Raw genomic sequence first — 13282 nt, 5'->3', positions numbered from 1 at the left:
ACCAGGACAGAACCCGGAACCGCTCAGGTCAGCCGCTCTCACATGGGTTACAGCAGGGAGAAGTGTCTGGCTCCGGGGAGCAGGAGGGGGACTGGGTTGCTCACAGTGTCCTGGCCAGCTGATTGAAAAGCCAGCTGCTCAGGCATGTGCCCCAGTGACTGGAGGGAGATGTGCAGCTGTACCGGACTCGAGCATAAGGTTGGGGCGGGGGGAGGGGAGGAGGAAGGGGCTCGGGTTACAGCAGGGAGGAGAAGTGCTTGGCTCCAGGGAAGGGAAGGGGGATTGGGTTGCGCACCGCGTCCCAGCCAGCTGATTAAAAAGCCAGCTGCTCAGTGCACGTGCCCCAGTGCCTGCAGGAAGACACACATCTGTACCGGACGTTCCGGGACCCGAGTATAAGATGGGAGCTGGGTGGCAGGAGAGGGAGATTGGGTTGGGAATATACAGTATTACCTCCTGATACTCTCGCATATCCGATAATCTGGCACCACCTAGGTCCCAAAGGTGCCGGATTATCTGAAGTCTACTGTAATTAGAAAAGAATTCAGAAAGAGAACTTAATTAAAATGTTTCAAATTGATATCATAACCATTTGAGGAAGGATAAGCCAAGAAAGATGATCTGGCTACAAATGAATGACTATAATTCAACAGTATGTGTACTTACTGCAATCTGGACTTTACACTGCCTTCACTCACTGTATTCCTATCATCTCTTCTGTTAATTAAGAAAACTTGTACCACCAAACATTGCTGTGGATTTATTAAAGCTAGAAACTGGAACTAAAACAGTTGGTGTAAACCTCACAGCATATACAGAAAACATGTAGATGCTGTGTGTGCAAGTGTGACATTCACGAGTGTTTTATAAATCACTTGAAACTAATGCAAATAGAACATAACACCTCTTTGCATTCTCTATTTATTTTGTGTGCATGCGCGCGCGTGTGTGTGTGTTTCAGGATATACTGTATTTGTTAGTTTCCAAGGTGCCACAGGACTTCTCATCATTTTTCTATTTATATAGTACTAATGGTAAGTGAGTAATTTGTGGTAACTAGTGCAATTAAAATCTTGCTGAATTATTTCAACTCTCAAAGTGAAATTAAATCTCAATATACAGACCAACATTAGTGAAATGTTAAGTACTAGAACAAGAAGCATATCTGTTATTTAGACACTTTCCTAACATGGTAAAATAACTGATATTTCCAGTCTTTTCCAATGTGAAGCTAGCCCTTTCACTGTGTACAGTACTGTACAGCACTGCATGGTTACCTAGTTAATCTTTCCTGCAAGAAGGAGCATCTGCAATCAACAGTAGCTGAGAAAATTTGAAAGAAGTGTTCATTGAAAATAAAGATTCACAAGTAACAAGGTTTGTTTTTTATCCTATTGAGTCTATGACTTCTCTAAAGATTTGAATATGCTAACATGATTTCTATTATTCTGAGCATTCTGCTAATTTGTACTAGCTTTCCTAGGCTCTTGAAAAAGATATATTGGGATGCTATTAACAGAAACAAACTAGAAAAACTAGCTACAAAATCAATTTCAAAGTGTTTATTATATATTTTTCTCAAAGAAAATGTGACAGTTATTTAACAAAGAATCTGTTACTACATCAAACAACACTGTACAAAATAAGTACTGCTGGGATGCCATTCTTGAAAATGTTCAGTTTCTCCATCCTCAGCCACCAGTCCTTCCATTCACAGCACTGAAGGGGACTTTTTGGTTGTGGATGACAAAAATTACAATTACAATGAATTTCCATTTCAACAGAAATTTAGAAAAAAATCCCGCTGAATCATATTTTTATAAATGGTTTGAAACAGCTAGTTAACAGTGGCCAATTATGTCCCCCAGGAGATAGGATACAGCCTATTTCAATAATAAAGCATAACTAGCTTTCAAAACAAGTGTATTTATCCACATTATGGCACTTGATCATTCAAAATATATATTTAAAAATTCTTTTCCATTCTAGAAGTGTGGGAAATTATGTATAGTAGCTTGCTAGTCACACATGCCTCAAACACCTTTTGTGGAAAGAATACCACAGTAGCAGAGGAAGTTTCAATGCAATCTTTAGATGTATAAAAGTCTGTTGGAAAATATAATGGCTTTTGAAAAACAGTGAGTGGTAATCATGCTCCCTCACAATCCATAACCATGACATACACAAACATACCTACTAGGAAGACTTAAGTTCTTCCTCCCTCCCACGAGTTCAACATTTTCACAACAGGAGATTGTCAGTTCCATGAAAACATTCAGCATCTTAGAACATTCCAAAGGCAGTCTTAAGGAGGAGGTTCTTCTCCTCGAATAGCTTTGTATTTGGCCATATCCTCTGGGAAGACTTTAGTCAGCTCTTGAATCAACAGGCTTTTAAATTTCTAGAATGAAAAAAGATTTTAGAATATAAAAATATTGGCCATTCACTGGAGCCTGTCAAACAGAATAAGTTATGCGGTGAACAACAGAAATATTTCCAAACTAGAGGATTTCCCAGTGATGCTCAGTTCCTTAACTGAAACATTTTTTGTTTTTCTTCATTTAAATCACTGCTCTGGGATGGGGTTGGAAATGCAGGCTGCCCCGGGGACAGAAGACAACCCCAGCCCTTTGTCACCATAGCAATTTGGGACCAGGGGAGAAGTCCCTGTCCATGACTGCTGCAGCAGACACAGACAGAGGAGGGGTGTATGTCCCCCAGCTAGGGGACAGACTTAAATATATAGTAGGTTATTGTCCTTTTCTCCACATCTGCCCCCTGTTGCCCATTGGGTTACAGCAGTCCCAGTCCCCATGTCTGTCCCCTTGTGGTCATTATATAGTATAACTATCCCTCCTGCTAGACCTCTCCCCTTCTATTTTATTGGAAGAAATCAAATTCCAGGCAAATCTCATCATCCTGGCAAAATCAAACCTTTACTTTGCTTTAAGTTATGTTAAGAGGACACTGCAAACCACGTTTGGTGATCCTAATTCTTACCATTTAGGAGGATTTGTTGACCAAACAGACTCAAACAGATGGACAAACACAGAAGCTCTATTAAATACATAGTAGATAATAGTGGAACAGGTATACCATTCCTTGACATCAATTAATGGTATTCAAGTCAAAAAAACAAGCCCTACGAAACCTTTATGCATCATAACTGCCTCAAATCTATTTGCTGAGGCAAACTCAAGCATTTTGTATTTTATATAAACCAAACCAGTAATCAGACATTCAAGAAACAAAAGAAAACTGCACACTTGATAAGCTTGAGCCAACACATAAGTAGTCAAGCCTTCCCATTAGAAATATGAATTATATAATTAAACCTAAAATTATTCTGTTAGAATACAATAGGTCCACCAAGTCCGATATTCTTTGCAAAAAGAGCATCTAAAACCCAGCAGTTCGGAAGGGATCAAAACAATGCACTTATGTATGTAATGCTACATCATGAGGATGAAGACAGGCCATTGAAATCTGGAGACCATTTTATGTATCAGAGGCAGCAGTGCAGGGGGGCAGGAGGGACAGGCAGGGTACCTGTCTAGCCCCTGTCCAGGGGCAGCTCAGACCCCTCACGGACAAAGGCTGCTGCCGTCCCACGCTGCTGCCTCTGTATCACTGCCAGCAGCACAGACAGCAGAGAGCTTCCCGAGAATGGCGGCAGGAGCACATTGGCTGCCGCCCCCATCCCCAGGGACTATTGAATAATTAGTGTAAGCACTAAGAGTTTGTGCAGGTACCCGCTTATTGAATTATTCGATATCTAACATCCCTAGTAAGTGCATCTGAGGTGTGATGTTTAGCTGCTGGTAAATATTTGCTTCAGGTTAGGGGTTTGTCTGTATTCGAGAATTGTCCTAAAAAAATTGCTAAATCAAGAATTTTTCAGTCCAAAAACATTTTTTAAAAACAGACATCAGCTTCAACTTCCATATAATTTCATCTGTCACTCTATGCCTCATCTCCCACTGAAGATAAAACACAGGATGTATTTTACTAACGACAAAATTTACAGGTTTTCATTATACATCTGCAACAATGCAACGAGGCCAAATAAGATTTGGAAAACATAACAATGCTTCTATTTAAGGGGAGAAAAGTGTAGGATTGCTATTACTGATAAAAGTTAATTAAGTGTCCTCCACTCATGGGTTTAAGAGTGTTTTTTTTAAGTTGGATTTAATCCCTTCAACATCACACAAGGGGAAAAATACTGTGATGGGTTAGGTTAAATCTTGTTAAAACTGGTGCATTTAAATAGTTGCCCTTCACTTAAGAAAAGTGTAAAATGTATTCAACTCCTTTATGAAACCAGAAAGGTGGAATAATAGCAGTCACCATTCAAAACACAAAAGACACGTGGGTGGATGGGCTTCACTGGATGCTGCTTTAACAGCAGTGTTTAAGAGAGAAAAGCCAAAAAAAACCCACCCACAAAACAAAATCATCAGGCAGACAAGACAAAGCCTGAACTAGGGATGGATGGTTAAGTGCTGCGGGCAGAGGGTCACTCTAACCAGGCTAGGCTGGAGCAGTCCTCCACCTACCTCTATGTAAGCAGTTAACTGGTTAAACATAACATTTAAACAGTTAATTGATCAAATCAAAATTTACATCCCTAGCCTGAACAAGCCCTGGGAGCATGATTTTGGGCTGACTGCTAGTTGAAAGAGGCTTGAAACATGACTGTGTTCAAGGAAATAGGACTAAATTCTTTGTAAATGAAGAGGATTGCATCAACAATACCAAGCTCCATCATCAGTTTCTCTTCCTGACCTATATAACCCAAAGAACCCTGAATTTTGGTGAACTGTTTGGGTCACAATACCCAACAACAAAAACAAACTTAGTCTCTAATTATCAGAGGGGTAGCCGTGTTAGTCTGAATCTGCAAAAGCGATGAGGAGTCCTGTGGCACCTTATAGACTAACTGAAGTGTAGGAGCATAAGCTTTCGTGGGCATGCATCTGACGAAGTGGGTCTTTGCCCACGAAAGCTTATGCTCCTACACTTCAGTTAGTCTATAAGGTGCCACAGGACTCCTCATCGCTTTAGTCTCTAATTAGCTCTTTCTAATAAAGTCTCCTTCATGCTTTTCTCTATTCCTAGAAACGTTTTAGGGTGAATAAGCACACCATACTCGCGGCTTAGGAAATCAGACACCAAATGTGTGTATGGAATAGCAGTAACAAAACAGTCTAGCTCTTACATAGCACACTTTCCATCATTAGCTCTCAAAGCACTTTACAAGAGGTGGCAACTATCTGAATAGACGGCATAAAGATTAAACAAATGTGTCATCATGGCTACAGAAATGAAAGTTTGATTTTGTTTTTTAACCTTTGCCATAAAATTAGAGACCATAATTACAAGACAAGCTATAGCATTATCAGTAAAAAAAAAAAAAAAAGATTGGAAACAAGCACTAAGGCAACCCATTTAATGAAGGTAAACTAGATAATCACACAAATGTTTAAAAAATGTGATTTACATATACTTTTCATATATGTTTCCCATTCTTATTATAAAGAAGTTATACTTTTAATGCATTATACTCAACTTACCTTCATAGTGTCAATTTTTCCTTTTACTTGTTCATTTTTAGCCAAAGCCCTTTCCAGACATTCTTTCGTGTAAAGCTGAGGATTACGTCCTTGATCTATATATCTGGAAATATGAAACATGCCATATAAGTATATCATGTAGGCTAGGATATTCCTCATGTTCACTAAAGACAGCAATCAGAAGCTCAATTACACTGAGTAAAAGAAAGCAATATACAAGCATGCTTTGTGTTCCTCCATCTGAAGCATGCATTCTAATATGTGAATTAGGTCAGTAACTCCCAAACTGTGATCCTAGAAGCACCTGCCAATCATCTGCAAACATCTAGTGCTTGTTTTCAGTTGCCAGCTGCTTCTAAGAAGTGCCAGATTTTTACTTGTGGAAAGCCTAGAGGACTGTAGAATGTGCTAGGAATCAGTACTATATGACTAGCTCCACCAGTAAGTGCAGCCTATACATGAAAACTGGAGAAGAAACAGGAGCTTTCACTAATGTCCCCTCTAATTTTTTCCATCCATATGCAGAATAAATGTTTTGTGCACTGAAGCCTGAGTAAATGTGAACTACTAGTAGAAACAAAAGATCTAGCTGTGAATGCTCTCCTAATCAGCTGGGCAGCATTTGAATTTCTCCTGAGCAGCTGCACAAGCACACACCTTATAGGGAATACTAGTCACCACCAGCAAATGAACTAGCAGTGAAAGATAATTCATGTTAGGGCACTATGGGACGACTGTGGGAGGGCTATGACTTTGCAACTGTCACCATTCAGAAGGGCAGCTGCATTCTTCTGGTTCAGCAATAACAATGGAATTAAAAGTGATGTCCCAACTGCGGCAAAGTTGTATACAGGAAGAAAGGAAGAAAGTAGCTAAAAGATAAAGAAAAGAACTGAGTAAAGAGAAACGGGGAGATGAAAAAAAATTATGCATGTTGACTTCTCTTTTTAAAAGGTCACACTTCCTTTATGAGAGCTAAAAAGGCACAAGTATTTCCCTAATTTTATTATGCCACAGAAACAATAACTGCAGTTATCACAAGGATGTTGTGTGATTGAAAATAAATTGAAATATATTGTCTACTATAACATGAACTGAACTATAAAAGTTTTGAGAGCACCTGGTTTAGCCATCTAGAATTAGAAATACCACACATCTCTCAGCTTGTCACGTCTGCGGTAATTTCAAATTCATTAAATTGGATATATAATGTGCTAATTCAATGCACAATACAAGTTGACTTACATAGCTTTGCCATTAGACTCTTGCATTCACTGGCTATACTCTTAGGCTAAGTCTACACTGGTGTGTTCTCACGCAAAAACTCTTTTGCGGAAGAGTTCTTGTGCAAAAACTCTTCCAGAACAGAGCATCTACACTGGAATGTGCTTTTGCACAAGAGCATCCATGTCAGTGTAGACGCTCTCTTGCGCAAGAAAGCTCTCATGGCCATTTTAACCATTGGGCTTTCTTGCACAAGAAATTCGTGTTGTCTGTCTACACTGGCCTCTTGCGCAAGAACAGCTGCGCAAGAGGGCTTATTCCTGAGTGGGAGCATCATAGTTCTTGCGCAAGAAGCCCTGATTTTATACAGTAGAACATCAGTTTACTTGCGCAAGAACACACGGCCAGTGTAGACAGGCAGCAAGTTTTTGCGCAAGAGCAGCTGCTTTGGCACAAGATCGCGCCAGTGTAGACACAGCCTTAGGATGCATCTACACAGCAGGTCTTAACTCAAAATAAACTACGAACATTGAGCTACGTCAATTGTGTAGCTTATTTCAAAATTGGGAGTGTCTGTCCACACAGCACTTATTTTGAAAAAGAGCACTCTTCCTCCGTCTTCCCTTACCCTCATACAATGATGGTTACACGAATCAGAATAAGAAGTCCTCCAGATTGACAATATTTTGATATTATTTTGAAATAACTGCCTTGTGTGTGACACGGACTAAGTTATTTGGAAATAACGCTAGTTATCTCGATATAATGTTGCTGTGTAGACGTACCCTTAGTGATCTAGTTTGAGGCTAATTAACAGACCACTGTCAAGTATGTACATATGCACAGTGATTATGATGTACGAAAACAGGGATTCTGATTTAAAAAAAACACTATACTCTTTTCCCCTTGTAATTTAAAGTAAGATTTGAATCCAGACTGAAGAGCCAGATTGAGATAGAAAGCTATGGACTAAATCACCGAATTAGAGAAGAGCTCCCTCTCCCAGCCTCTCATTATGCAATTTTATGCAAACAGATAACAAAATAGACAGACTGAAAATAGATGGATAATTCATAATTTGACTTACTCTTTTTCTTTCAAATACTTTAGGGATATTTTAAATCAAATTTGCAAAACATAAAAAAATGCATGAAAACATCTAATAGAAGATTAACCACTGCAATTTGATATGAGGAGGTTGATCCCTACATGTAAAGGTACTTACTCGAAAACCTCTAAAGGTACGCTGATATCATGAAGTTGCTGGCGGCACTTGTCAATATCTTGCAAGCCTGTAACCATAAAATTCCTGGGAAGAGAAAAAGGATGTGGCTATAAAACCAGAGCAAAATTATTATTTACAGACATTCTTCTATATTTTCTCAGCTTCAATGAATAGCTGCTATTGGGTTCCTGCAGAGAAGAGAGAGTCAACTAACAATGGAATGAAATGGTTCTCTGGAGAGTCTCCTGGCACGCTCTCCACATGCAGCCCCAGGTTCCTCATACATTTCTAAATGGAGGGCTTAGGGACAAGGCACACCACATGCAGTATAAAGTGAGCCAGTTTCAAAATGGTAAAATCATTAATCCCCACAGGGCACTCTACTAGATTATTGCTGCAGTTACGTGCCTCAGATCTGAACTATAAAAAGGTTTGGAAATCAGAGTATTTTCCTGCACACTTGGCACCAGTGCGCGCTGCTGAATCACTGCGCCCAGACCATTCCTCACAGGTCAGCCCGCACTTTCCCGCACAAAAGGACGCAACTAACGGCGCCTTAGCGACCTGCCGCGCGACTGGGGACACTGGCAACCTGAGCACCGACCAGACAGACCCGCCCTCTCCCGCCCCGGGCGCGACTCGCGCCTGCAGACGGGGGGGGGGGGGGGGGTGAGGCGATGCCAACGGCCCTGCCCACTCGCCGGCGGCCCGGGAAGGCCCCACAGGCAGCGCCTCCAACGGGCTGGGGCCCCGCCCACCCCCCTTCCAGGCGAGGGCGCGAGGCCGGCGGGGGGGGGGGGGGGGGCGGTCTCACAGCTTCTGGTTGAGGCCGGCCTGGCTGCTGGGCTGGAAGTCGCTGACGATGATGCCGAGCTGCCGGATGTTCTCCACGAACTTCTCCAGCTGCTCCTCCAGCGAGTCGAATTTCTCCGCCATCGCCCCGCGCCGCCGCCACTTCCGGGCGCCTCCACTTCCGGCCCCGCCCGCCCGCGCGCGCGCGAGAGAGACGCAGGGGGCGGGGCCAGTCCGGCTCTCGCGCGCGGGGACCCCGCCCCTCTCTCTGCTGGCCGGGGCGGCGCGAGGCTCTGGGGGCAGCGCCGCGGCGCGTCGGACGCGGTGGGAGCTGCAGTGCGGGGAGTGGCTGCGGCTGCCGTGCCAGGGCGATGCAGTGGGAGCGCAGGCAACTGCTTGGTGCCCCCCCGCAGCTGTCCCGGGGGCGCTGAGCCCTTGCAACTCTTGTGCGGGGATCACAGGCGCAGCCCTGGTCCTCCCGGTCCGCTGAGACAGGAGGGGTCCTGTGGCACCTTAGAGACTAACTACCCAGTGTTAGGGCGTGAGCCTGCCTGGGCTAGAGCTCGGTGTTGTTAAGAAGCTTCAGGGGGGTAGCCCACTTAGTCTGTTACAGAAAAAAAAACTGGTCTGATATCACTTTATAGCCTAACAAAACATGTAGATGGTATCATGAGCTTTCATGAGCACAGCCCACTTCTTCAGATGACTGGAGTTGCAACCAAACACAGTGCCAACTCTGCCCACATATTTATCCTAGCAAATTCATCCCTGGAGCCAACAACATAAGCCACCAAATCAAAAGGTCATTTGACTGCACATCCAGTAATGTGATCAATGCCATCAAATGCCAACATTGCCCCACCGCTATATATATTGGACAAACTGGACAGTCTGCGGGAAAGAATCAATGGACACAAATCAGATTTACATAAAGGAAACATACAGAAACCTATTGAGGAACACTTTAATCTTCCTAATCACTGTTTAAAAGATCTTCAAGTGGCTGCCTTGTCACAAACTAGTTCTACTAGCCAGATACACAGAGAAACATTGAAATTAGAGTTCATCAGCAAATTCAATTCAGATGCTGATGGACTCAATCGTGATGAAGGATGGTTGGGGCACTATCAACTTAACAGTTTAAGGTGTAAATAGCTGTTTGTGTAGACTCCAGTGTCAGGAAGGATACTATCAATTGACTTTGATTTTTATTTGCTTTTGTTTTAACTACCCAATCTTCAAATACTTACTGATTCCCTCTAGCTCCCTGTCTCCCCCCAACATTTAGTTCAATTGTACATAGATTAATCTATCATAGTCAGTTTATATTTGTCATGGTTAAATTTTTAAATACAAGAACTCACATGACTATACTGAAGTGAAGTAAAGAGCACTGCCTGCACACTCCCATACAAGCAACTGGTTTGACAGCTGAAGCTTTGACTTTGTCTAACGCGGCACTAGTATATTCATATTCAGTCACCCACATGATCCACACTCCCTGAGAGTGAGTACAGCCGCTCTCCGAGTTACGAACAAGTTATGGACAACACTTGGTCCGTAACTCAAAGTGTTCGTAACTCAAATCCCATAGAGTTACATGGCGACCGCACTGTTCATAAGCACGGATCGCCATTCGTAACTCGGATCCGCATTTACGACCGCTTTGGTCGTAAGTGCGGATGGTCGTAAGTGGAGGTGGTCGTAACTCGGGGAGCAGCTGTACAGGGATTTATGGAGGTATATAACAGGCGATCGCACCACTGACTGCGTGCGCAGCACTGAGTAGTGACATCATTGTCCCCACTCTCTGGCTAAGCTGGCATTACAAAGGGACACCTATTGTGGCAAACATACATGAAAATTCTTTTCAATAGAATTCATAAATGCTTAAATATTAATTTTTTAAATCATAAAATGTTATTGTAATGGAATTTTCTCATGGAACCCTTGGAACACCATTTGGGAAACACTGTCATAGGGGATCTGATGTTCTTGATCTGTTTTTATGTCACTTTCATCACTGTTGGCTCTGAGTTCCTTTCAGTTGCGCATTAAGCAATGTGACCAACATCCGACATAACTGAAATTGTATAGCTTCAATAGAAAATCTTTCCTCCGCTCTTGTCCTGATGGCCCTACTCACTGTGCCTGGGGATAGAGAACAATGCAGCATCAAGATGATCCAAAACTGAAATGTTAATAATCATGTTTTAGAACAGTTTATGGGAATACGGGAAGTGAGTTTTTAATCTTTTACAGGGAGGCCCAATTTATGAACAGGTTGTGTTCCAAAGTTTGTAAGTTGGTTGTTTGGAACTTGGAACACATTCTCATATAAAAACAATGCTATAAATTAGTTCCCAAGCTAGGCCATTAAGCCTATTTAGTGCATAACATAGCTGAAATACTGTACATTTGCAATGAAACAGTAGAAAACAAATACTGTTGCAATACTAGTAATTAAACAAAAACAATAAAACTGAGTAAGAAATTGTTTTTTTATTTACCTTAAATGCTGGTGCTTGAAGAAGCTTAATTAAATTAGGATGAGAAGGTTGATAGTCTTCATTGCTTTGGGGCCCTTATCTTTAAAAAGTTTCCAGGGAAGTCTGGACAGTTACCTTTTTCTCACAATAAATTTCCTTGTGAGAGCATTTGTGATAGCTCTGGAGACTGAAGCAAATCTTGAGGAGTTAGGTCTTGCTCCTCAAACAGTGCTCTGGCCCCCTCAGTAATGCTAGACGTTTCAGACATTTTTTAATTATGACTGTTTTGGGTGGGGACATCTCAGTCATCTCCTCTGCAGCTTACTCTTCTGCAACCTTTTGTGCCTCCAATTGCATTGGAGACATCCTCTGCATATGAATCCAACAACTTCTCTACATCATCCACTTCCAGTTTAAGATTGAGTTGCCTTCCCATATCGATTATAGCTTCAGTGACATTCTTTAGATTCTCCTCAAATCCCTAAAAACCATTAACAAACTGAGGGCAAAGCTTTTTCCAAACCCTGTTCATGTTGATCTGTATGACTTCATGTCAAGACTCTGCAGTGCTCTTTACTGCAATATAAATGTTGTAATCTCTCCAGAAATGTTTGAGTGTAGAAGCTTCCCCTTGTGTAGCCCTAGTTGCCTGAGTAAACATTCTCTGGATATAGTAAGCTTTAAATGACCTCATAACTACTTGGTCCATTGGCTGCCACAAGGAAGTTGTTTTAGGAAGTAGAAACACAACCTTGATGTTGGGATGAAAATCATCTGGTGCACAGTCTAACACACATAATTTTGAAGGGAATATTTTTGGCATAATACAATTTAACTTCAGGCACAAAATGGTGAAAGAACCAATCTTCAAAAATTGCCACAGTTACTGGTAATGTTCCCTCTGTTTTTTTCCATCCATGTGCAGAATAAATTTTGATATGTGCTCTGAGGCATGTGCGGATGTGCACCACCAATAGAAACACATGCTGCTGGTTGTGGACACTGGGCACTTTGCTAATCAGTTAGGCGATATGTGATGGGGCGGTCCAACCCCGCACTGGCCAAAGGGGGAGCCAGCAACCCAGGGCAAGGGGCAGGGAATCCCCTGGTGGGCTCTGTGCATTTCGGGGAGAACTCCTCGCCGAGCCAGTGGTGGGAACCACCCACCACTGACAGGGCCCTGGGTTGGGGTCCGGTGGAGAGGGAGTGCCCGGACCCACCTACCCCATCCACCCAGAGTGTGGACTAGGTCTCTGGGCCTGCGTTTGTGATGGACTAGGCCTCCGGACCTGGGAATGTACAGCCCGACCCCCAGGGCTGAGAAGTTCAGGGTGGGACACCACACGACATGGTATCTGAATCTCTCCTGGGCGACTGCCCAAGTACTCAGTTTACAGGGAACACTGGTTACCGAAGCCTTGGTATTTGACTTCCACACAACAGGCAGAGAAAATTTTGTTATACACTTTAATGATCTAGGATTCTCAGAATGGTAAACCAGGAGTGGCTCAAGCATAAACTCCCCAGCAGCATGCTCTCCAAGCAAAAAATGAAGTGATCAGAACTTTAAAGCCAGGCACAGCTTTTTCTTCCTTGGAGGTTTTGTCAGACATCTTTTTCCAGAACAGTCCAGTCTTATTAACTTTAAACACTTGAGTAGCACTGTAAGTTTTCTCCTTAATTATAGCAACAAATGTCTCAAGAAAATCAGAGGCTGTTTTTTGTCAGCACTAGCAGCTTCCTCACTCACTTTCCTGTTGTGTAAGTTTGACCTGGCTTTAAACCTGTTTAACCATCTGTGACTTGCCACAAATAGTTCAATATATAATGGGCAAATGCATGGGTGTAAATCACTTCACATATTTTAAAATTCTGGCTTTCTCTTTGATGATTGTTGCAATTGTAGAATAATTTAAACTAAGCACATACCTGATCTATGATGGCATTTCTCTTTTCTCTGAACACTTTGTTATGTC

General features: G+C 42.3%; 1 protein-coding gene across 1 annotated transcript; it reads right to left on the bottom strand.

Annotated features, from left to right (window-relative positions):
- Nucleotides 1–1547: 1547 nt before the first annotated feature.
- MED10 (mediator complex subunit 10) lies at nucleotides 1548–9017 on the bottom strand. The gene is made up of 4 exons (XM_075921504.1): nucleotides 8840–9017; nucleotides 8026–8109; nucleotides 5577–5679; nucleotides 1548–2401 (listed from the first exon to the last, which is right to left on the bottom strand). The coding sequence occupies exons 1-4, from the start codon at nucleotides 8959–8961 to the stop codon at nucleotides 2306–2308; spliced, it is 405 nt and encodes a 134-aa protein (XP_075777619.1). The 5' UTR covers nucleotides 8962–9017; the 3' UTR covers nucleotides 1548–2305.
- Between the last annotated feature and the right edge of the window lie 4265 nt (nucleotides 9018–13282).

This window comes from Pelodiscus sinensis, chromosome 2 (genome assembly GCF_049634645.1).
Source record: "Pelodiscus sinensis isolate JC-2024 chromosome 2, ASM4963464v1, whole genome shotgun sequence".
NCBI classification, from domain to species: domain Eukaryota; kingdom Metazoa; phylum Chordata; order Testudines; family Trionychidae; genus Pelodiscus; species Pelodiscus sinensis.
Note: the sequence above shows the minus strand (reverse complement) of the source record. Positions and strands in the feature narration are given on the sequence as shown.